We start from the raw sequence: 24410 nt of genomic DNA on the forward strand, positions 1-24410 counted from the left end.
GGTGAGACTCCACTTGTCTCCTGGGACTGAGGTGGGTAATACTATAGACAAAGTTGGGAGACATTTTTTCCCCCTGAAAAACAAATTTTCAAGACAAACTCATGTCTAATCTTAAGTAGCGTCAAGGTGGCTCAGTGGTAAAGAAACTGCATGCCAATGCAAGAGACACAGGAGATATGAGTTAAACCCCTGGGTCGGGAAGATCCCCTGAAGAAGGAAATGGTAGTATTTCCAGTATTCTTGCCTGGGAAATCCCATGGACGGAGGACCCTTGGCGGGCTGCAGTCCATGGGGTTGCAAAGAGTCAGACATGACTGACTGAGCACGCATACATGAACGACGCACAAACGGACCCTTACCACAGGCACTTGCCATCTACCTCTGCAAAGATTAAATCATGTGCTACTGCAGTTGCTGACCTTCAGCACCCCTGCAAAGAGTTCTCTGTGGAGAGCAGAAATGAGGCCCTCTGTGCTTTGGAAAAAGCTGGCAGGACTGGTCGTGAGAGAGTTGGATATTTTCAGGAGATGGTTTTATGAGCTCACGTCTTACATCTCCTTAAAGCTAGAAAAACACTAAAATCCTTCATGGTGATGCCTGCTCCTCGTGACTAGCAGTGACCTACAGATGACTAGCAGAAACCTGCAAAAAATGTGTGCTTGATTGTATGAACTCCACCCTCACCAAAATCACATATATACTGACCTTCCCCCTGCCTCTTTGGAGCAGTTCTCAGTGCTAGCTGAGATGCTGTCTCCCAGGCTATAGTCCTCACTTTGTCCCCAATACAACTTAACTCTCACTTTGTGTAATTTTTAAAGTGGGCAATAGTTTACATTGTAGTTGCAAAGAATGTGTTTTGAATAGAGGCAATCTCATTTACAGAAATCACCCATAACTGATTCAGAGGCTAATGGAATTGTGGCTGCTTTCTTCCGGGGTTTGGAGGAACTAACTCCACCTCTGTCTCATGCTGATGAAAGCTTGACTAAGTTCTGTTCCCAAGTCTGGGACTGGTGGATACAGGTGCCACGTGCTGGGGGCCTGTCCTGGGGGTCTGGAGATGTTCTGGTGGATCCCTGGTAGCCACTGTGACTGACGGTCAGGGTGGTACCCGTGGAATCGTGTGCTCGCGTGACAGCCACTCAGGAGAGCCACGTGGGCTTGGGCTGGGGTGGGGGTGGAGTAATTACTACCCAGAGAAAGTATTTAAAGATAATTACACACCTCCCACTCTTCAAAATATAGCTTTGCTTGACAACTGGTTTCCTGGCAACGCTTCCTACTGTATAATAAACGTAATAGTTTATTAGAACGTGTAAGTTTATTTGTGTGTTTACATGCGCACAGAGAATATAGAGATTAAATGATAAAGCAAGGAGGAGGAATTCACCTGCTATTCACGTTCCCTCAGTTCCCTGGCAAAGTCATTTCCTCTAGAAGTGGAACTTTCTGGACACAGACCCAGAGGGCATGGTGGGCTTGGTCGTATCCTCTCTCACATCTCACCCGTCCATTCGTGGTCCCACCAGACAACTCTGCTTGACATGGTTGTCCCCCCACCAAGCCTCCTTTTTGGGGTCCCGCCCTTGCTTCAGGGCTTGATGGGGGGCCCACCTTCCCCATGATGCACTTTTCTAGGTGTCTCAGCCTTGGAGCTCCAGACACACTGTCTATGTTACTCACTTGGCTACACACTCAAGAGGCATTTGTTAAGCATCTATCCCAGTTGGGTTCTACATATTCAGCAGTTAACACACAGACAGGAAGCTCACGTGGTTGACGGACCCCAAGGGAGCTGGGTGCCAGGTGGGCTTAGTAGGTGCCTCAGGGGAAGGCCTCCCAGCCTGCCGTGGGCAGCCAGCCAGGTTCCACAGAGGACACGATGCCCCTTTCCTGTAAGTCAGTATGTTTAACGTGAGGTTCCTGCCTCTCCACCGAGATCGAGATCGCAAGGTCCTGAGATTGAGGGGTGGAGTCCTGCCCTTTGTGATGGATCCGTAGCCCCCCTGCCCCCCACGCCCCCACAGCAGGAACACTGGGTGGGCAGGCAGGTAGGGCAGCAGAGACAAGCTGTGCACAGACTTGCTCACTGCCTGTGTGGACAACGCTTAAGACCCCAGGGCTGGGGTCAGGAGAAGAGGGGGTGGTGACCCTGGAAGAATCTGCCTGGCACAGAATTCTGGACAAGCATCTAGAACAGGAGACACAAAATGGTGGACACTTGGGGCTCTTTCCAGAGACAAGAGTGGAGAATAAGCAACCCAGAAAACCCCTACATTTAATTGTTTTATACAAAAGTAACCTAAAAATGGGCAATTAGGATGGGCAAATTTGGGCATGTGCCTTGTTGCTGAGGGGATAGCAGAGGTAAGGGGGAACTTGTGGACACATTTCTCTGAAAATGGGACAGGTTTCCAAACATCAGACTCCGAGGGGTTCCCCTCAGACTCCGAGGGGTTCCTCTCAGACCCCTGAGGGGTTCCCCTCAGACCCAGAGGGATTCCCCTCAGACCCCTGAGGGGTTCACCTCAGACCCTGAAGGGCTCACTTCAGACCCCCGTGTCTCCCAGATCCAACCCTAGCACATTGCCTGGTTAATCCCTTCAAACTGAGAAGACCTCAGAACATTTTGTTCCATAACTGCTGAAGTCCTATTCTGAGCCCCAAATGTCACAAAATTCCTTATTATAACTAATTCCTCAAAGTAGCGACTTGGCTTACCAAGAAAATACTCTAATATTGCCCAAATATTGTTAAGTCCATTAATTTGCCAGAATTTCCCTAAGACCTCTGCTCTAATATTTCTTTTAAAAATCCTGTGATTTTGTATCTTTGTCTTGCAAGTAGAATAGGCCATTTGTAGGTCAGATTCTACTATGTGTCATTGTTAAACTGAGAAAATGATCGAGAAATTTTTTTTTTAAACTCAAATTTTAGATTCTCTACTGGAGTAAAACAGGCTTTTCCCTGTTTAGGAGGTTACTTCTGAGTTGTGGAAATTCTCTCCCCTTCTTCCCCTTTGTTACTGTATTTCTCCTGCATCTCCTACTCCATTTCAGTTGCCACCGTCAGACAGACAGAGGCTGTGAGGAGGCAGTTTTCCCACGTCTGCTCCACAGAGGCTGCTCAGGGTTGACCTTGGTGATTCGGTGGCATTTTCAGTCCATTGCCAGCTTTGCTATTCCCTCAACAGACCCAGCATCAGCCTGTAAGATGTAGATGAGGTAGCTCCCATCTGACCCTGTAGGGTCACAATATCTGGTGTAGGAGCCACTGGCCATATGTGGCTACTGTGCACGGGGCCAGTCCAAATTGGATGTGCAGTCAGTGTAAAGGGCACACTGGACTTAGAAGATTTAGTAGAAAAATTAATATAAATTAATATATCATTAATTTAAAGTACTAATTACATTTTGAAATGATGTTTTAGATGCATTGGCTTAAATACAAATATATTATGATTAATTTCACCTGCTCCTTTTCACTTTCTAACATGGCTGCTAGAGAGTTTTAGAAAGGGTGGAAGTGGCTGGCATTGTGTTTCTGCTCAGTAGCTGTGCCGTGGACACCTCCCCTGACCCCAGACACAGTCAAGAAGAAACAGTTTTGGAACCCTAGGCAGGACCTCATCACAGGGTGCTGCCTGGGTCCCGGGCATGGGTCCAGACTCGGCCATGCATGAGCCACTTGGCCACACATGAGTCACATGGCCCCGTGCCCCTTGGGGCACAATACTCTTCTGAACATGGATTTCTTGATGGTGTCAACCGACTGTGAATAAGCCTTTGGGGATGAATATAGAGCCTTCTCTCTGTATTTCTGCTGCATCTTGAGTCGTAGCTTCTGGGGGAGGAGCCCTTCCTAGAGGGGCATCCAGGACAAGCAGGTGAGCTTTGTCTCAAAGCCAGGCAGAGCCTAGGGGTGTGGGGCCCCTGTGTCCCCTCTTCTCCAGGAGCATGGCCTACACCCTTGAGCACTGGACACAGAATGCCCTCTGTCTCCTGGGCCATCTCCCTGCGTGGAGGCTTTGGAACTGTCAGAACACAAAGTGCTTTCTGAGCTTTGACTGGGAAACAGAACTTCGCTTTGAGTTTGTGTCAAGCCTAATGCTGTTCTGGGGCAGGACAACCCATCCATCCCTCCCCAAGAGATACCTGCCGCCCCTCCAGGGCAGGACAGCCCATCTGTCCTTCCCCAAGAGGTACCCACTGCCCCTCAAGATGCCGGAGAAGCAGTGAGATCTGAGTATTATGGAGAGAAAGGATTTGTTACATTCTCAAGCTCTCTCCTGTGACAGGACCTGGGCCTGGGAGACTTGAAAGTGAAAGTGAAATTGCTCAGTTGTGTCCGACTCTTTGCGACCCCATGGACTGTAGCCCACCAGGCTCCTCCATCCATGGAATTTTCCAGGCAAGAGTACTGGGATGGGTTGCCATTTCCTTCCCCAGAGGATCTTCCTGGCCCGGGGATCGAACCCGGGTCTCCCACATTGCAGGCAGATGCTTTACCGTCTGAGCCACCAGGGATCTATTTTAGGGAGACTTGACTTCAGGCTTTTTATGTAAAGGAGGTCTCAGCTTGAGAGGAAGTGGAAGGAGACAAAGCCTGTGTTTTCCAGCCCCAGTGGAACAGGGAGCAGAAGGTGGGAGAGGAGAGGGTCCCTCACCAGCGACCCAGAGCCAAGTGTTAGAAACACCAGGATAGTCATAGGGAGACTGGGACACCGGGGCTGGAGATGCCTCTCCTGGCTGGGGCACGGGGTCTGTGGGTGCCTGGGGGGCACCAGCTTTCAACTAGAGCTCTACCCAGGCAAGTGCAGGTGGTGATGTGTGGCAGGAGCGTGGGCCAGCGCCTGGTTCCCGCGGCCCATCCATGGGTTCAAAGAGCCTGGGGCCAGAGAACAGAGTCCTCACTGAGCCCCTGTGTATTTCCGAGATCTTGAAGTCCTAACCCCGCTTGTCCACCCTGGAGAGGAGGTGGGCAGAGGGAAGAAGAGGGACTAAACATTCAGCCTCAGGGACTTGGGCTGCGCTGCTTGGCTGGACTGAAATCTAATGCTGTTTCTGCTCCTGTTGGGGTTTCCCAGGTGGCTCAGATGGTAAAGAACCTGCCTGCAATGCAGGAGACGTGGGTTCGATCCCTGGGTTGGGAAGGTCCCCTGGAGGAGTGCATGGCAACCCACTCCAGTATTCTTGCTTGGAGAATCCCACAGACAGAGGAGCCTGGCAGGCTACAGTCTATGGGGTCGCACAGATTCAGACACGACTGGAGCAACTTAACACACACGCACGCATGTGCCAGCTACGCAGCAGGTGAGACTGGGACAGCAAGATTAGATGGATTACAAAACATAGTCGATGTTTTCTGGCTTGTGCAAGCTTTGTGAGAGTAAATTTCCAGGCCCATCCTCACACCCGACATAATCAGGGGACGGCCTGCGCCAGTTGGGTGCTCAGCTTGGCTCCATGCAAACCACACTCTGGAAGCTCATGGAGCGTATTGGGGTTGCAGGAACGCACATGGTGAGGGTGGTGACAGAGGTCTGAACGGAGCGATGCGGGGAGGGAGGGGGGTCTACAGAAGGTGTCGAGATGCGGTGACAGCCGAGCTTCCTAACGGAGCCCAGGTTCTGCAGGGGGCCGGGACGCCATGATTCGGGTGGAAGAAGGGCTCCACGCAGAAGCCTCGAAGTGTAAGAGACAGGATGGGGGACACAGGCAGTGGGGCTGGAGGGGCGGACGGCCCTGCGGAAGGCTCTGAGGCAGCGCTGATGGAACCCGCATGCCCTCACCTCACCAAGTCCTGTAAACGTGGCCAAAAGCGGCAGAGAGCGGTGCGTGGCACTTATCTCAACTGGACTTCATCTTACAAGGGAGGGAGACACAGCGTCTCACAACCTCCCGGGCTGGTGCAGCCACAAACACTAACACAAACACTAAGTCACCAGACCCTGAGACCCCCTCGGCCGCCCCCTCACTCAGCCCCGACCCGGGGGGCCCCCCAGGGCCCATCAGGAGACGAGCGTCCCACTCACCTGAACTTCGACTTGGAGATCCGGTGGCTGAAAGGGAAAGAGGAGACGTTAGCAGATGACATACGTTTACCTCGATTCTCAGATGCTCCCGGGTGACCACGCGGGCGCTGGAAGAAGCAGCTTTGGGGAGAGAGCTCTGCGGTCAGCACCTCCTGGCGCTCGAGGGTTTGAAGCCGAGACACAGGGCCGGCCCAGCCCGCGAACCTATGAATCGAGCGTCTTCTAAGTGGAGACACGGTCCCCAGAGCTCAGCGCTCTGTCCTCAGACCATCAGCCGGGCTGACCACAGGTTGGGGCCTCTCTCTGAGGACTGTGGTGGAGGACAAGAGCCCCTGCTGCAGACACGGCCTTTGGCAGCTGGACATCAGGTGGAGACGGGCTGGCTGAGACCCAGCGCCCTGAGAACAGAAGGCTGAGGGCTGAGCCTGGGCCTGAGGAAACGGCTGGGCTCCTGAGCACAATCCCTCATGCTGACGGTGGTGTGCGGCCCTGAAGACCTGGGCCCTCGTGGGTAGGAGCACGGCGGCTGTGACTCGAGGGTCACTGTGGTGGGGGGTGGGTCAGGAACCTTCCAGGAGGCCCTGAGGCCCGTGGGAGGGTGGTGGGGGCAGAGAGTGTGCAGGCAGTTGAGATTGATCGGTCAAAGGCTGAGTTTCAGGATGGCCCAGGTATCTGGGGAGTGAGTGCTGGTCAGGCCATGGGTTGGGGGATGCAGACGGCCCGACCAGTTCAGCGCTAAGTGAGCTCTGCTGCGAAGCAAAAAAACAACCCCTCTTGTTATGTTTCATTAAAAAAAAAACTAAACCAGAAGATGTGACAGGTGGCAGAGCCATTGTGCATGAGATAATTATATCTCCTGGGCCGGAGAACCTGAGCCAAGAGCCTTTACTGCTCCAAACTGCCAGCTAATGACTGATCCCACTGAAGATGCTGGCCAGGGTGCAGGGTCTAGTCACACGGCCCGAGGGCAAGGCTGGGGTGCAGGGTGCAACCACACACCACATGGCCTGAGGGCGAGGCCGGAGCCCTGTTTAATGGGGAAGCAAAAGTCGTCCAGCTGTGCTGGGCGGTGGTCGGTCAGGGGTCCCTCCTCCAGTCCGGCCTGGCTCGCTGTGCAGCTGAACCCTCGCTGTGGACACCAGCCAGGGTGGGTGGCTGTCAGCCTGGCCACTCTGCCAAAGTGCCCAGAGATCCCAGGGGTCCTCTTGGGGGCTGTACAGTGCAGACCACACGCCCTCCCTGTAAGGCTCCCTTTCAGGCCAATGGATCATAAGCAAAAGAGAGTTCTTAAAGGGCCCTGTCGGGGGCAGCTGAGGTCAGAGTGTCCATGTCTCCCAAGGCAGTGACTCTGGGACTTGGGTGAGGGCGACCCAGGGCTCCTGTTGGAGACGAGTCCCCAGGTAAGCGAGGCCACTGGTTGTGGCTCCTTCCTGGGTGTTCTGGAACGTTCTAAGGAGGAGGACATGGACGGGACTTTCTCTCCCCCAGGGTCACACGTCCTGATGTGGGACCCTGAATGCCACACTGAAGCCTGACTGCTGCTCTTGGGTCATGAGCATCGTTCCACAGGCTCTCTGGATCCATAGCTTTCACCCCCTTTAAGCACCGAATACTTGAGCCCCTCAGGTAAGAGGGGGTCCTTGGGGGCAGGTGTCTGGAGACAAAGGAGACCCCAGATCTTGGGGAGCCAAGGACCTCAAGCTCCCCATGCAGGAGGGTCAGCGTGCTTCACGGAACCAGAGGGACCTGGTCTCCGCTGTCCTCGAGTCCTGGGCAGTGACCACTGGCTCTGGGTTTGGAGAACTGGTTATCTTGCTGGTGGGCAGGCGAGTGGGGCACCTGTGGGCACCGTGCCTGCCCCTCACCCTGTTCTCTGGCCATGTGTTGGGTGCTGCCTTCTCATGGGCTTCAAGCCCTCAGTCCCATCAAGTCTGCAGACACTGGAGGCCCCAGAGCTCCAGACCCCGCTGGGGACCACCTGTTCAGACGGCGTCGGGCTCCCCCGGTCCCTGCTCTGCGAGGATGATTCCCATCCCGTATTTTACGTGGACTCCTGAGGAGTGGCAGGTGGAGAACAGAGGAATCACACCTAAGATCACACGCAGCCCAGTGGGTTGGGCCTGAAGCCCAGCTGCCTCCTCTGTTCAGGCCTCCAAGACACACCTACCTCCCCAGGGGCCGAAAGCAAGAGACACGTTCAGAACTCCCTCTGCTTCCCTCAGTCACTCAGTTTGCATTTGTCATTCTTGGTCAAATATTTGAACTTCTTGGGAGCTCCTTCCACAGTTAACCTTTCACCGTAGTAGAGTCTGGAGCCCTGGACGCCTGCCCGCTGCTGTGTTTGGAACTGTCCTTGCCCCAATCCTCCCAATCTGCCTGAGCATCATTCGGAAGGGCTGCTGGCCTCTCCTGGGTGACGCTCGTCTCCTTGACTCCGCACACGGCTGGTGCAGCCAGAGGGGCCAGGCCCAGACCCCCTCTTCACAGAGCCTTGCCTCAAAGACTGCAGTTGGACTGGCTTCTCTGCATGTCTGGCCAGAGGCCCCTTCCCTCTGCTCTTCCCCGGAGCCTGATCAACCCCCGCTGGGTCCTCCCCATCACCTAGTCCCCACCCAGCCCCCTGGTGCTCTGGTGCTGGAGAATACTCTTGAGAGTCTCTTGGCCAGCAAGGAGATCCAACCAGTCAATGCTAAAGGAAATCAGTCCTGAATATTCACTGGAAGGACTGACGCCGAAGCTAAAGCTCCAATACTTTGGCCACCTGATGTGAAGAGATGACTCATTGGAAAAGACCCTATCGCAGGGAAAGATTGAAGGCAGGAGGAGAAGGGGGCAACAGAGGACAAGATGGTTGGATGGCATCACTGACTCAATGGAGATGAGTTAGAGCAAGCTCTGGGAGATGGTGAGGGACAGGGAAGCCTGGTGTGCTGCAGTCCATGGGGTCGAAAAGAGTCAGACACAACTGAGCGACTGAACAACAACCCCCCAGGCCAACGCCACAGCCGCCGGGCCCTGTGTCACGTCTATGTCGCCCTCAGCACGATGCAGACTCCGGGCATGCTCAGCCAACCTCATGCTGGCCGCTCTACTGTCTGCTCTCCGTGGGTCCCACTGCACAGACCCCACTCGAGGCTGATGCTTTTGGCATCAGTCTCCCTGTGGCGTCCACTGGGCCCCGAGGTCTCGGCCTCCTCTCGGGGCCTCTCCAGCTTTTACCTCCTGTGCCGTCCGGGACCCCTGAGCTCATGCCTGTGGCAAGGCGCACATCATTCGTGGTGTCAGAGCTGGAAGCCTGTTTCTGATTCTTCCTTCTTGCAGATCTGTGGGCTTTGAGACCAAAGGGACCTTGCACGCCACCTGGGCTGGGGCCTGCAGTTTAACACAGTGCAGCCTGCTTCTCTCACGGCCACTCTCCCGCAGAAATTGCCTTCCGAACGCTTATCCCAAATCACAGTGACACCCAGGGTCACTTCCACACCAGGCTGTGAGTTCCAGCGGGGTGGTGTCACCATGGTCTCAGGCTCCGTGTCCCCGTGGCCTGGCACCGAGTGGGCGTGCTGCCCAGATGGGGTACAAACAAAGAGCTCAGGCTGGACATCCCTCCTCCAGTGGCCTCCGGGCCCGTGCTGGCTGGTCTCCTGGCACCTCTCCATCTGTTTCATTTACTTGCTCTTTTACTTCTAAAAAAAGTGTCTAGACACTTCCCAGCCTTCAGCCCCGGCCTTCCACCCGGGTGAACAGCCTTGGTGTCAGTGCCATGTAACCACATCTTTCATTTCTAAACTGAGGCCTCTAGCAGCCCAGAGTAGAACCCTGGCTCCCACACCTTGCAGCCCCGCCGGTGACTTCAGTGTCCATATCTTTTCTGTCTTCAGACTCAATGGATGGCTCCCTCCTCTCATCCCCTCCCCTGCTTGCCTGCCCCCTCCCCACAAAACATCACCTTGCAGTCCCTTTCTGTCTGCCCCATCCCCTTGGAACCATCTTCAGCCAGGCCTCTCACGACACAGAAATCCCCATCCTGCTACTCAGGCTGTTTGTTCTCAGCTTCAGATGTGCTGGCATCTCCCTGCTCATCTCGCTTGGCCTCAGCCCCTGGCGTTAACGCTGCGTCCCCACCAGGAACGCTGATGGTCTTCTCCCATGGCTGTCTGAAGCTGCTGGGGAAAGATGGCAGTCTATGTAGGACACACTATAATCCTGGTGCTGAGGCCAGGCATTTTATCTGCACACAGTAGGGGCACAAACACGGGTGTTTGTGGGGACCGCCGTTCATTCCTGCCAAGTCCTGGCAGCTTGTATGGCATGTCCTGAAGATGTTAGCCCCCTCTGTGGGGACAGGCTTGTGGGTGCCAAGCGCCCTGGTCTCCCTCGGCCTGTCACCTGGGCCCAGAGCCAGAGGGTAACGTCCTCATCACCTTCCCTCCGTCCCTTTGGGGACCTGCCATTCACCTTCTCAACTGTGGCGGGCCAGGCCTATGTCCACAATCCTGAGAGATTGCTTGTGCTGTTCTAACAGGAGGGAAGAGGGGAGGGTTCACCCTGCTGCTTTGAACGTAATTAGCCCCGTATTTTAACAACAGTTTGACAATAACTGCTTCCTCACATCGCTGGGACTCAGCAGCATAGATTCCCTGGTGCTGCTGTGGGGAGGAGTGATGGCAAGGCCCGTGTACCCCGAAAATCGTCTGTTCCTGCTCCCCACTTGCTTGAAGGCTGGCCCGGCTCAGATGAGAGGCACCCACAAGGGGACTGCCTCGCGAGGGCAGGGGTCACCCAGATACAAAGGCATTTCAGGGGCACAGGTCAACGAGGACGCTGTTCCCACTATGGAGCAACTTAGACACTCAGCCGACGTGGGGCTGGTCCTCCTCCAAGCCCTTCGCCTGCTGTTCCTTTTTGTTTCCAGGGTGAGTCTTACATCCCTGGGAACAGGGGCAAGCAGCCCCCACTTCCCAACGTGCAGCCTGGCAGGTGCAGGAGGCCCCACCCTCAGGGTCAGCCGGACTCCCGATGGAACCCAGCTTACAGTATGTGGACTCTGCTTTTTGAGACTCTGAGAATGGAACCCAGCAGTGTGCTTATTTTTAGCAGTTAAGCCATTTTCCTTTCATTTCTTGCTGGGGGACATCTCCTAGGGCCTGCTGGTGCCCATTTTTAGGATGGAGCTTAGAGGTGATGGTGTCCCTCCACACACCTGGCCCAGCCCCGGAGCCAAGTCTGCTCAGGAAACCGGGGGCTGGGGCTCGTGTTAGGGGAGGTGGCCGCTTGCCCGGCTGGCACTGGTGAACTTTCATAGCTGAGTTTGCATGGCAGACAACTGTGCTCCCTTCCCCGGGTAGATAACTCAGAGCTGTAAGTAAGACCACCACTCCCAGAGTATTTTCTTGCCAGTTTGCCTATCCCCTGGGTCACATTTATCAGAAATGAAAGGGTGCTTAGCAGGACCCAGGGACCCTCACAAAGCTGATCTGAAGAAATGGGGTGAGGGGCTGGGAAGAAACAGACTTCAAGGCCCCCTCAACACATGTATGTCCCCATCCCCAAAGAGATACACACTCTGTTTCCCTGATGGGATGGAAAGGGGCTCAAAATCCAAAGTCCAACTCCTGGGACGTGAAGAGCAGCCCCCAGCCAGGGCCGTGCTCACCTCTCCCTGGACCACAGGCCCCACTCCCCAGACTACTTACGCCAGCCTGGCCCCGCAGCTCTCTCCCTCGATGTCCCCTCCAGCCACGTTTTCGGTGTTGACAGACTCGGTCTCACTGGTGGGCATGCTCACTGCAGGGTCATGGAGGGAAGGAGAGAGGGGTTAGTCTGCAGCCCAGCCAGGACGGGAGCCCTGGCAGTGCCTGGCAGTCTGCGGTCCTGACTCACACACCTGCTGCCTGTCTGCGGTGCCCCTCGCCACCCAGGACACTCTAAGGGGGACACTAACTCCCTCCCCCACTCAGTCCCTCCTCTACCATCAATCCCATGCGCTTGGAAAAGCCACTCCCACTTTCCCTTTTGCATCCATTCCTCCAGATAAAAAGATGAGCTGTCACGACAATATTTTATTTTTCTTATTTCTTTCCAGCCCCCTATGCTAAGGGGCTTCGTCCCCAGCTTAGGGTCCAGCCTGTCCATGGAAAGGGTGTCTTTGACAAGGGTGTGGGCTGCTCGATGGATCAGAGGAGGGTCTGCCCCTCGGCCTGAGTCCTGCTCACTGGGTTGATTCCATCCAGAACAGAGCCTGAAACAACTCATGGGGAGCAGCTGCGTCCAGCGCCACATTCAGGACTCAGCTCAGCCCTGCAGACGTGGGAATGAGAAGCCTCCATGCCAGACCCACCAAACGACAGTGAGACACAGCCTGAAGACACATGTAGGGATACCACCTCCCCACAGTATCTCGGCGGGCCGGCCTGGGACACAGTCCATTCGACTCCACGATGGCCGACCCACCCGGTCTGTCTCCAGTTTCCTCTGAGGTGGTGGGGCTGGATTTCCAGGGCGACTGGAATCTTCTAGCTTGGAGTCCAGGTCAGCGGCTTAGAAGAAGAGACTTCGTTTATTGTTCAGTCGCTCAGTGTCCGATTCTTTGCATCCTCGTGGACTGCAACACACCAGGCTTCCCTGTCCTTCACTGTCTCCAGGAGTTTGCTAACTCATGTCTATGGGGTCAGTGATGCCATCCAACCATCTCATCCTCTTTCTTCTATTACGATTTTTTATTCCAAATAAAAGTATATCCCCAAAGAATTCTTCTCCTTCTTTTCCAGCTTCTCTGACCCTTCTAACATGCCACACAATGTCCTTATCTTTCCCGTCCTTGTTCTCTAGCATGGCCTCCACATCCTTGGTCCTGGCTCAGCTCTGTTTGCAGCGTGGCACCCTCAACCGGGGCAGGTCAGGAGCCCCAGTGGCCACAGAACCTGCGCTGGTGGGGGTGGGACATCTGGGGACGTGGAACAGGGACCAGTACCCGGGGGTCTGCCACCAGAACAGAGCATGCCATCCGGATAAGTCTCCTGGTTGGGTGGGGGATGTTGCTGGATGTGGCTTTTCCTTAGTTTCTTTCCTTTTGAATGAAGTCAAGGGCAGGTGAGAGAGACTCATTCCCAGAACGTGAAGACACAGCCTGAAAGCCTGCGACTCCGTAAGCCTGACTGTCCTGTATCCACCCTTGAGTCCTTTTCCACAAACTCGGGTGTAAACAAATCCAGACGTCATTGCAAGGGAGTCGCCCAGTCTTCTGGTCACAGGACAGGGAGGTGAGGCCCAGGGCAGGGCCAGGTGCTAACTCACACAGTGGTTAGGGGCTTGGACTGGAGCACAGGGATCTCGGCCCCTGCGCTGTGCTCAGCTTGACGGCCCCCGGGCTACACACCAGATGAGATGGGATTCCGACAGCCGGGCAGGCTCTGGGGCATCACAGAGTGTGGGGTGCAGTCACCCGGTGATGCTGGATCTCACTGTCTACAGCTGCACTGAGAGTGACCTTAACCTTGGCCAGTGATCTTCAAAGGAAAGGCCCTCTCGGGGCTCAGCCGCTGCAGTTGTCATGTTCACTGACTTTACAGGCTGGAAGGGGCAGTGAGGTGGTGGATTTGGGTGGGACAGGCCACCCTCCCTTTGCACGCACATGCACACGCACACACACACACACACACACACACTCCCCAGGAGAAGCAGGCTCCCGCCCTGCCCTGTGGGCACCAGCACATGTTTACATGCATGTGGTGTGGGGGACGTCACCATGGGTTTCTGGGGGCGATTAGACCAAGCAACCAAGAAACTCTCCTTCCTTCTGATCAAGCAGACACACCAGATGCCTTCTTTCACAGATAAGACATCAGAGTCAAAAATCAGGAATAAGACATGGGCAGAGCTCAGGTCAGCTGTGGGGAAAGAAAGAAATGGGACTCGGAGCCCACACGGGACGCAGGGCTCACTTCCGAAAACAAAACTGAAGAAATGGTAAAAAGCAATAAACCAAAACATGTAAGAACACTTAACAAAACAGAACCCAAACCCCAGATCACATGAACTTATGACACAGGACCACAGATCCTGGGGAGAAGGAAGGACTCCCACAGAAGTGTCGTCTGCAGATGGGGGTGACTTTGAGGAGAGGGCTTCCCAGGCAGGACCACCTCATGTCTGCTTGTTAGTGGGAATTCTGAAGACTAGATCATGAGAAGAAATGGATCAGGATTCTTTTCAACATATGTAAAGGAGTCCACCCCAAATAGACTTATTTTCACAATATAAAGCTTAAAACAACTTTGATGGACCTGGAGGACATTATGCTTGGTGAAATAAGTCAGAGAAAGACAAATACTGTATGTTAGCACTTATACATGGGATTTAAAAAATAAATGAATGGATATAACAAGGAGATCAAACTAGTCAATCCTAAAGGAAATCAGTCCTGAATGTTCATTTGAAGGACTGATGCTGAAGCTGAAGCTCTAGTACTTTGGCCACCTGATGCGAAGAATTGACTCATTGGAAAAGACTCTGATACTGGGAAAGATTGAAGGCAGGAGGAGAAGGGGATGACAGAGGATGAGATGGTTAGATGGCATCACCGATCGATGGACACGAGTTTGAGCAAGCTCTGGGAGTTGGTGATGGACAGGGAAGCCTGGTGTGCTGCAGTCCATGGGGTCACAAAGAGTCAGACACGACTGAGTGAGTGAACTGAACTGAACAAGGGCAAGGGAGTAAGGGACTTCCCAGGTGATAGTTAGTGGTAAAGAACCTGCCTCCAATGTAGGAGATGTAAGAGATGCGGGTTTGATCCCTGGGTTGGGGAGATCCCCTGGAGGAAGGCAAGGCAACCCACTCCAGTATTCTTGTCTGGAGAATCCCATAGAGAGAGGAGTCTGGTGGGCTACAGTCCATAGGGTCACACAGAGTTGGACATGACTGAAGTGACTTAGCACGTATGCATGGATTCTTTTTCAGGTCCTAATGGTATTGGTTGTGTGATTACAGCAGGCATTTGGTATCTTTGGGGGTTTCAGGGCTGCTCCCCTGGGCTGGTGTCTTGGGGTTTGTCCTTCAGCTGCTCCTCCACCCGGGATCCGGGAGGCTGACCTTTGCAGATAGCCTGAAGGACAGTGCCAGCAGAGGCCGTTTGGGGCTGTCACCCCTGGTGCCTGCATCTTTGTGAGCCTCCTCTTAAACTGCCCAGTTGTCGGAATCCATTTGCTGTCAGGACCTGACCCACATGCCTCTGGGCGCGGGCCGGGTGAGCAGTGTGAACCCACTGATGGGGGAGATTTGCTGTCCAGGTGAGAGTGGGTGGAGCAGGGGACGCTGGCCTGAGTCCAGGGCCTTCCTGGCTCTGTCAGGCAGCATCCAGGGCAGCTGAACTCTGGTAACCCTGCAGGCTGACTTCCTGGGAGGCACCAGGGAGCCAGGGCATCACTGGGGGCATGGCTTGAGCCCCCGACAGAACGGGACAGGCATCCTGGGTGGGGTTACTGCCTCAGGACCCTCTTGGGGTGGGGGGAACCATATCACATTTCATTTGGTTTCCTTTTCTCCTGCAGGAAAAGTAACTCAAGAGTTAGTCCTCACTTCTTCTCTGTAGCTGGGGAGGTCCAACCTATGGCCACTCATGGTCAGAGGCTGTGGGGTATAGGAGCCTCCTCCCAGTCTCTGCCCAGCTCAGGCTCCTGGGAGCCTCCCTGGCATTGCACTGTGGGTCTAGAAATCGCCAGTGCTACCCTAGCCTTGGCCAGGCCATGGGACCATTCCAACTAGGTTACATGATAATCTGGGGCTCATGGTCTTCGTCTCTTACAGGAATAAATTGACCAGAGGCTGAGCTGACAGTCTCTTCCAAGACAAAGAAAGAGACGGGGCAGGAGAGGAAAAGCAGATTGCAGACAAAAGAGTGAAGAGTTGGGGAGAGAGAAGGTAACGGTGCCAGTTGCAGGGCCTGTCTGGGTGGAAGGTCACGCCGCCCCCAGAGCCTCCTCGGCAGCGTCCTGAGTGCCCGGGCCCCACAGGGCCGCCTCCCCAGAAGCAGTTAAGACCTGGCTGATTCTAAGCCATCGGAAAGTAAATATAAAACAGGATTAAATATTAAGAAGCCAAACAAAGTGGCCTTATTAAAAAGGCACAGTGTAAGCACGACATGCTGTCGCAATAATTATTATTACCGCCATAAACCGGAGGAGGCAGAAACGCCCTCCCTTGGTCTGCAGCCGCCATCCGGAGGAGAAAACCAGGTCGCTGTGCTCCCAGCAGGCCATAAACATCCGGCGCTCCCAAGCAGAAAATCTCTCCCCACGGTCACGGCGCCATTGCGGCGGCCACCTCAGTTAGGACGGGGCAGCGGGACCATGCAGCTGCACCAGACGGAGGGCTGCACTTGGGCACCCGGCTTCTCGTCCCACCTGCCCCACCATCCTGAGGGGTGAAGGGGCCAAGTTGGGCATCTCCAGGCCCTGGGGACACTGGGCAAATAGGAGGGGCTGGACACCTCCCCCCCGCCCCCGAGGGACACAGCTCACTGCCACCCTTGGGGGTGAGAGAGGTGGTGATGGGTACCCTTCTGTGCAGGACGCCTCTGGAAACCAGCTGTTTTAGGCACAAAACTATTTTTAGGCTGGAGACAACGTTCTAGATTCCAAGGCCAGGCTCAGCAGAGGGTCACCCGTGTGGAGTGACATATGAGGGACAGAGAATGGCCGTGTCCCTGGTCCCTCTCCAGTCTAGCCCCAGCCCAGCTGGACGGTGTCTACCATGTCATCCCTCTGTTTTAGGGTCTTGGATTTTCTCAGGACAGAGGGTAGTAAGGCCAGGATCATAACAGCTCTACTGCAGTGTCCTTATAACAGCTCGGGCTTCCATCACCTGCGACCTGCCAGCGACACACCAGACCTAACTCAAGCCTCAGAACAACTCTGTGAGAGAGTATATCAATTGCCCTATTACATGCTCCCATTTCATAGATCAGGAAACTGAGGCTGAGAGGATGAAGCGGCTTATCCAAAGTGAGCAGAGCAGCTCATGAGATCCGGGACTTGAACCCCAGCCTGTGTCAAGCCAAGTCTACCCTCATGCACATCAGACAAGTTCATGAAGCCCTTCCCGATCAGGAGAGAAGAGGCCTGTGGATGTGCTAGGGTCACTGGGAGGAGTAGAAGGTGGGCATAGGGTATGGGTGGGGGGTCCCGGGAGAAGTCAGGTACTGTGCAACCCTGCCCACGGTGCTGCTGGGTCTGAGCCTGGGCCCTGGAGCCAGTGGCTTGAGTTTGAACCCTGGCTCTGCACTTTGGGGGCTTCCCTTGTAACTCAGCTGGTAAAGAATCAGCCTGGAATGCAGGAGACCTGCGTTTGATCCCTGGGTTCGGAAGATCTCCTGGACAAGGGAACGGCTACCCACTCCAGTATTCTGGCCTGGAGAATTCCATGGACTGTATAGTCCATGGGGTCACAAAGAGTCGGACATGGCTGAGTGACTTTCACTCTCACTTTGCACTTTGGAGCTCTGAGACCTGGGGTTTGTTACGTCCCTCCTCTGTGGTTTGGTTTCCCTGCCGAAGCCTACATGTATTGCTAGAAGGGCAGAGCAGCCCTTCCTTTGACAGTGGAGACCAGTGAGGTACAGAGAGGATCAGTGACTCGCCCAAGGTCACACAGCTAATTAGAGCTGGAGGTCTGGTCCCTTTCCCACCAGCCAGCACTGCCTCCTTTTCTTCCCAGCCCTTTACTCACATCATAGAGGGGCCGAAAGCCCACCGTGGTCATCCTGGCCAAGCACAGGCTTGCCCTAGCTCCCTCCTGAAGGTCCGGGTCTCACACTTGTGCCCTGAGTGTGCTGTCCACAGGGGCCTGCAGAGCTCAGGGTGTGCTTTCTCTCTCTCTCTTTCTTCTTGGGCTCCATCTTCTTCCCTATTTTCTGCTGCTCATGATAACTTTGGCCTGAGTCAGATTCCCCAGGGAGGCCCTACGGGGGTCCAGCAAGATCCTGAAGGCTGTGGGCACCCACGGTGGGGCTGTCCTGATGAGAGAACGGCTTCTTTAAGAGGTTTCAGCCTTGACTTCCCCTCAGCAGGAGAGCAGATTCCAGTCTTAAACTGCAGGCGTTTATGGGAAGTGAGTCACTTAAGCTCCCAAACCTGCGGTGCCTCAAGCCCCATAACTCCCTGAATGAGTCTGCGGGCAGCGGTCAGCGCATCCATCAGCCACCCCCGCCCGCCACGTCCTCCACTTCAATTGATCGTGCAGCTCTCCCTGCTGGTGCTTGTCAGGTTCTTCTGCATCCTGGTTCTCCCGATGCTTTAATCGTCCACATCTTTCTCAGCAAGACCACTCCAGAACCTGCTCTAGACCGGAGGCCTTGCTCCCCTCCTTCACTGGCCAGGCCCTGTCAGGACCACATCCATAGGGGGCAGCCAGAGGTCGAGTTCAGAGACAGGGAAGGGCTGAGCCCACATTCTGTGCAGACCCTGGGATGGTTTAGTGTTGACAAGGTGGTTAGGGGATATAGTCTCTGTCTCCAAACCTGCGACATCCATTTCTGGGGCTGCCTGAAATGATCCTTTTGGGAAAATGACCTAAACCTCAGTTTTCTCATCTGAAAAACAACGGAGACAATATGGGGCTTTCCTGGTGGCTCAGTGGTAAAGAATCTGCCTGCCAATGCAGGAGACAAGGGTTTGAGCCCTGGTTTGGGAAGACCCCACACACTAAGAAGCAACGAAGCCCGCGCACCACACTATTGAGCCCACTGCTGAAGCCCACGTGCCCGAGAGCCCATGCTTTGCAACAAGGGAAGCCTCCCCACTGAGAAGCTGTAGCACTGCAATGAAGAGCAGCCCTTACTTGCTGCAACTAGAGAAAAGCCCGCAGAGCAACGAAGACCCAGCTCAGCCAAAAATTAATCAAACTGAAAAAAAAAAACCCCAAAAAACAGAGACCACAATATGGATCTTGGAGGGTTAAGTGAAGATTAAAGGTAACATGGGTTAGAGTAATACTTCTCTGTGTGCGCGTATTGCCCAGACACCAGATGGACTTATTGGGGATGAAAAAGCAAAAATGCAGGCCTAAGAGAAGGACTTCAGGACCAGCTGCTCTGATCTGAACGGTCACCTGGAGTCTGAGTGCTGGTTGGTGATGGTGGACGTGTTCTCAGCCACTCCCCTAGGAGGGCTGCAGACACCACGTTCCCTTGGGGCCCTGGTTGTCAAGGTGGTCAGACCTTCATGAATATTCATGATGTCCCTACTGGGCAAGAACAGTCACCTACCCTGACAGGGTCCCTGCCCTGGAAATGCTTAACAGCTTGTGAGAAGACACTTTGTAAAAACCTTGAACTGTTATTACACGCACGAAAAAAAAAAAAAAAAGATTCAAGCAGGACTCGAGAAAAGAGCTTTGCTCTTCTCCTTTGGTGCCCCCCCTTAATTCTCCTTTTTAACCTTCAACTGCAGGGTCTGCCAGAGACTGGGTTCTATTCTCCCCACCTGCTCTCTGCCATGCCAGAGAGGCTGTGAGCACACCTGACTGCCTGGTGGTCCACCAAGCCATACTCTGGACACTTCTGTTGGGTCAGGATGACATCACACTGGCCGTGGACCCTTCGGGATGGCCCTGCTACAGAGAGAGGTCTGCAGCTCATTGGAAAGAATTTCTGCATCTACGAAGCAGGGAGACTAGTAGCAGAGTGATACGGGGCCTCAGTTCCAGTTTGCTTTTAAATAGATTTGGGGCTAAACATATTTTTTAATAGGCAACAATTGAGTTAGTCTAATGAGAAATGTCATCTCCTACTGCTGCCAGGGAAGCAAGCCACTTCCATTAGAAGTAATGCTTCCTGGATAGATTAAGGCATGGAAAATCATCTTGGGTCGTCAACAATTCCCTCCAGTTTCACTGATCTGATTAGACTTAGCAACGGAAAGAGGAATTTACAAATTAGAAGCTGTTCTCTATTTATTACCAAAATGGCTGCTTTCCACTCCGCCCAGGAGACGCAGCTGAGATCTCATTAAGTCTCTGCTTGTGATAACATTTAGTCCATAAATCTCCATCTCTACCAGTGAATGAAATGAGCATTATGCCCAAGAACACACGATGGATGAAATCAAACCTCTGCCCCTTGGAAGGGAGTTGACCTTTTCAAGCATTAAATGTATTCAGCTTTCCGGCCCTAAAGAAACAGCTGGGAACTTACTCTGGGTCCTCTCTTAACCCTTTCTCAACTGCCTGTGCAGACAGCCAGCTGGCCTCACTGAGAGAGAAATAAAATAAAGATATTTCTGTCACTTCTCTGAATGTATTTGAAGAAGAAAGGGGAGAAGCGGTTGGTACATGAAGAAAAACATTGAGGAGGTCTGTTCTCTTGCAGAAGTCAGAGAGAAGTATTGACAGACAAGAAACGGAAGATGACAAATTAATTGGTGTGTCTGATTCATTCCGTGGCCTCTGCGGGGCCAGATATCTGGTCCTGTCTGGTTTTAGCCTGACACAGTGACAAGGCGGGTCCAGGTCACCTGTTCCCAATGGTGGACTTTCACAGATTTCCAGGCCTCCCACCCCTTTTCCATATTCACTGCTGGTTGATCCGCCAGGCTCTGTGACAGTTCTGGGGATGTGAACCTCCCCTCTCACTACAGGTGCGCAGTCCAGCAGGGGGGAAGATGGATAGACAGGTATAACAGGTCGTGTACATCAGTGTCACCAGGCAGGCATAGAGCAGGCACCTGGGGTCAAAAAGGGGGGTAAGGAGAGGAGGGGGAAGGGTGGAAGGGGAGGGGCGCCCGAGGAGGGCTCAGAGTGGGGCGTTCGTAAGGAAGATGGTGGAGCTGGGTTCTCCAGGTGAGGGGGGACAGAGGATGCCAGGCACCAGGAAGATCTTTGGAAGAATCAGCTTGCTTTCAGGGTTCAGGGGAATTCTATGGGAGATCCAGAGCAAATTTCAGGAATCTGAAATCAACTCATGTCCTCTGGGGTCTGATGGAGTGGAGGTTTGTCTAAACTCCCAGGGCTAAAGCTGACATGTGTCAGCCTCGAGCCACAGAAACCACACCTGATCCTGGAACGGGTCTGTGATCACTCACCTAGAGCTAGACATCCTGGAATGTGAAGTCAAGTGGGCCTTAGGAAGCATCACTACAAAGCTAGTGGAGGTGATGGAATTCCAGTTGAACTATTTCAAATCCTAAAAGATGATGCTGTGAAAGTGCTGCACTCAATATGCCAGAAAATTTGGAAAACTCAGCAGTGGCCACAGGACTGGAAAAGGTCAGTTTTCATTCCAATCCCAAAGAAAGGCAATGCCAAAGAATGCTCAAACTACCATACAAAGGCACTCACATCACACGCTAGTAAAGTAATGCTCAAAATTCTCCAAGCCAGGCTTCAGCAATACGTGAACCATGAACTTCCAGATGTTCAAGCTGGTTTTAGAAAAGGCAGAGGAACAAGAGATCAAATTGCCAACATCCATTGGATCATCGAAAAAACAAGAGAGTTCCAGAAAAACATCTATTTCTGCTTTATTGACTATGCCAAAGCCTTTGACTGTGTGGATCATAGTAAACTGTGGAAAATTCTGAAAGAGATGGGAATACCAGACCACCTGACTTGCCTCTTGAGAAACCTGTATGTAGGTCAGGAGGCAACAGAACTGGACATGGAACAGACTGGTTCCAAATAGGAAAAGGAGTATGTCAAAGCTGTATATTGTCACCCTGCTTATTTAACTTATATGCAGAGTACATCATGAGAAACGCTGGGCTGGGGGAAGCAGAAGCTGGAATCGAGATTGCCGGGAGAAATATCAATAACCTCAGATATGCAGATGACACCACCCTTATGGCAGAAAGTGAAGAAGAACTAAACAGCCTCTTGATGAAAGTGAAAGAGGAGAGTGAAAAAGTTGGCTTAAAGCTCAACATTCAGAAAACTAAGATTATGGCATCCAGTTCCATCACTTCATGGCAAATAGATGGGGAAACAGTGGAAACAGTGGCTGACTTTATTTTTCTGGGCTCCAAAATCACTGCAGATGGTAACTGCAGCCATGAACTTAAAAGACGCTTACTCCTTGGAAGGAAAGTTATGACCAATCTAGACAGCATATTAAAAAGCAGAGACATTACTTTGTCAACAAAGGTCCATCTAGTCAAGGCTATGGTTTTTCCAGGGGTCATGTATGGATGTGAGAGTTGGACTATAAAGTAAGCTGAGCACTGAAGAATTGATGTTTTTGAACTGTGGTGTTGGAGAAGACTCTTGAGAGTCCCTTGGACTGCAAGGAGATCCAACCAGTCCATCCTAAAGGAGATCAGTTCTGGGTGTTCATTGGTAAGATTGATGTTGAAGCTGAAACTCTAATACTGTGGCCACCTGATGTGAAGAGCTAACTCATTTGAAAAGACCCTGGTGCTGGGAAAGATTGAGGGCAGGAGGAGAAGGGGACAACAGAGGATGAGATGGTTGGATGGCATCACCGACTCAGTGGACATGGGTTTGGGTGGACTCTGGGAGTTGGTGATGGACAGGGAGGCCTGGTGTGCTGTGGTTCATGGGGTTGCAAGGAGTCGGACACGACTGAGTGACTGAACCGAATTGAACTGATCTGACTCCCCCCTTTTACAGACAAAGAAACCGAGATGGGCAAAGTGCCCATTGGCCACCGGGTAGGACCTGGGAGTCTGGTGACCTGTGGGTCTCAACTCCTGTTCAGTCTACAACACAACACACCACCACAACTGTGCAGACCGTAAGCTCCAGCCTCCAGTCAGGTGAGAGCTGGCTGTGTTCACATTTCTGATCTAATCAAGGGACAACTTAAACTGATAGAATCCATCCAGTAAGGGAGTAGTGGCAGCTACAACTAATGGAAATGATTTTATACCACCTAAGAGGCTCAAGAAGAAGCTCTACAAGTCTAACTGAAGCCTGGTGCCCTCTGGTGAAAACCTTGGATACCCCGCCTGACTATCAGCTGCCCAATCACTGCAGAACGGCGGAGGGAGCCGAGGGCAAGAGGGCCAGGACCCTCACTGCTGGCCTGACTTTCCACACCAAGAAGATGTGCCCCCTGCTCCCAGGTGGAAGCTCGATCTTTCTCTTCGTGTCTGCTGGGGCACAGCAAGCGACCCACCAAGCTTCTCGTCGTAGCTGGAGCAAGTGTTGAATATCAGCAAATACAATGAGACTGTAATTCTGAATGTCCCTGTCGAGAAAGGGTCCTCAGTTTCTTCTTGCCTGTGTATGTGGTGTGGGGACGTGTGTGTGTATCCATGCGCCTGATGTGTGTGTGTACCCCTGGTGTGTGTGTGAGTGTGTGTGTGTGTACATGCTTTTATTTTCAGAGAATTTTGTTGACACAGTGACTGACGTGATGCTGGATATCGTTATCCTATCTCATGAGTCACTGACATGAGATGTAAGAGTTGACTGGCTGATTTGAAGCTTGGAATTGAGAAGGTAAACAAAGGCTTTCCCCCTTAAAACTGGCCTGTCAAGCATATAATGAGGGCTTTTCACCTCATCAGCCAGCTGTTGAGAGCAGATCTATTATCTCACCCCCGAGTAGAGGCACAGACTAGTTTCGGTGCAGCCGGAACCATTGCTTACCAGCTTCTGGCCTGCGTTTTTGTTTCCTCTTGACCTCTAACCTTGGGGGGTTTGTGTGCCTGTACCTGGCACATTCTGAAGCCCCCTCAGCACGACTTCGGGTCTGTGTGTCAAAACTAACATTATGCTTAGCAAGTCAGTTTTAGAATACGAATTTAGTGACCATCAATGGCTCCTGTGACTAGATATTGAAAAATATCTTAATATCCTTATTTTTTGTTAAAAACCCCTAACACTGAAGAATCTTATGAAAACTGAAATGTATATCTTTTGAGAGGATAAACCTTTCATCAAAGCTCTGTCCAGTGGAAGTCCCCTGCAGACCTCTTTGCTGGGAGTGAGTTCGGTCAGTCGGATGGACTCACATGAATCACATCTAAATTACAAAGGATGTATACTTTTATGAATTTCAGGAAGCGGCTTTCTTTCTTGCCCTGCTACCACCTGGGATGTCGTTGGAAACAGGACAGTCCACTGTCCCCCACCTCCCTGGATGACCTTCACGGAACACTGTCTTCTTAGGGCCATACTCTGAGAACAGCGTGCTCTCACCGTACACTGGATGGGGCCCCCAGGGGCCCCTCCGCCGCTCCCAGACTGGGCCCGACAGCAGAGCAGCCAGACTGCTCCCTGGCTCATGGGCTGCCCTTGGAGACACCCCTGCCCATGTCCTTGTTCCTACCAGATTCCCGAGTGCGGTTCTGCACATGAGAAGATGGGCCCCCAGCACCCGCCCAGGGGAGTCGTTCCCAGCAGCTGGAAGGATCCGTGA

At 53.1% G+C, this 24410-nt stretch overlaps 1 protein-coding gene across 17 annotated transcripts in view; it reads right to left on the reverse strand.

The window, feature by feature from the left end:
* Nucleotides 1-24410, reverse strand: part of CACNA1C (calcium voltage-gated channel subunit alpha1 C) — a 449723-nt gene that overhangs the window by 76474 nt on the left and 348839 nt on the right. For all 17 annotated transcript variants that reach the window (XM_043441750.1, XM_043441741.1, XM_043441743.1 and 14 more), the window contains exons 10-11: nucleotides 11731-11821; nucleotides 6038-6064 (exon numbers count right to left, since the gene is read on the reverse strand). In XM_043441750.1, the coding sequence (XP_043297685.1) occupies nucleotides 6038-6064; nucleotides 11731-11821 (118 nt within the window). The remainder of the gene's footprint in view (nucleotides 1-6037; nucleotides 6065-11730; nucleotides 11822-24410) is intronic.

Source organism: Cervus canadensis, chromosome 21, assembly GCF_019320065.1.
Source record: "Cervus canadensis isolate Bull #8, Minnesota chromosome 21, ASM1932006v1, whole genome shotgun sequence".
NCBI lineage: Eukaryota > Metazoa > Chordata > Mammalia > Artiodactyla > Cervidae > Cervus > Cervus canadensis.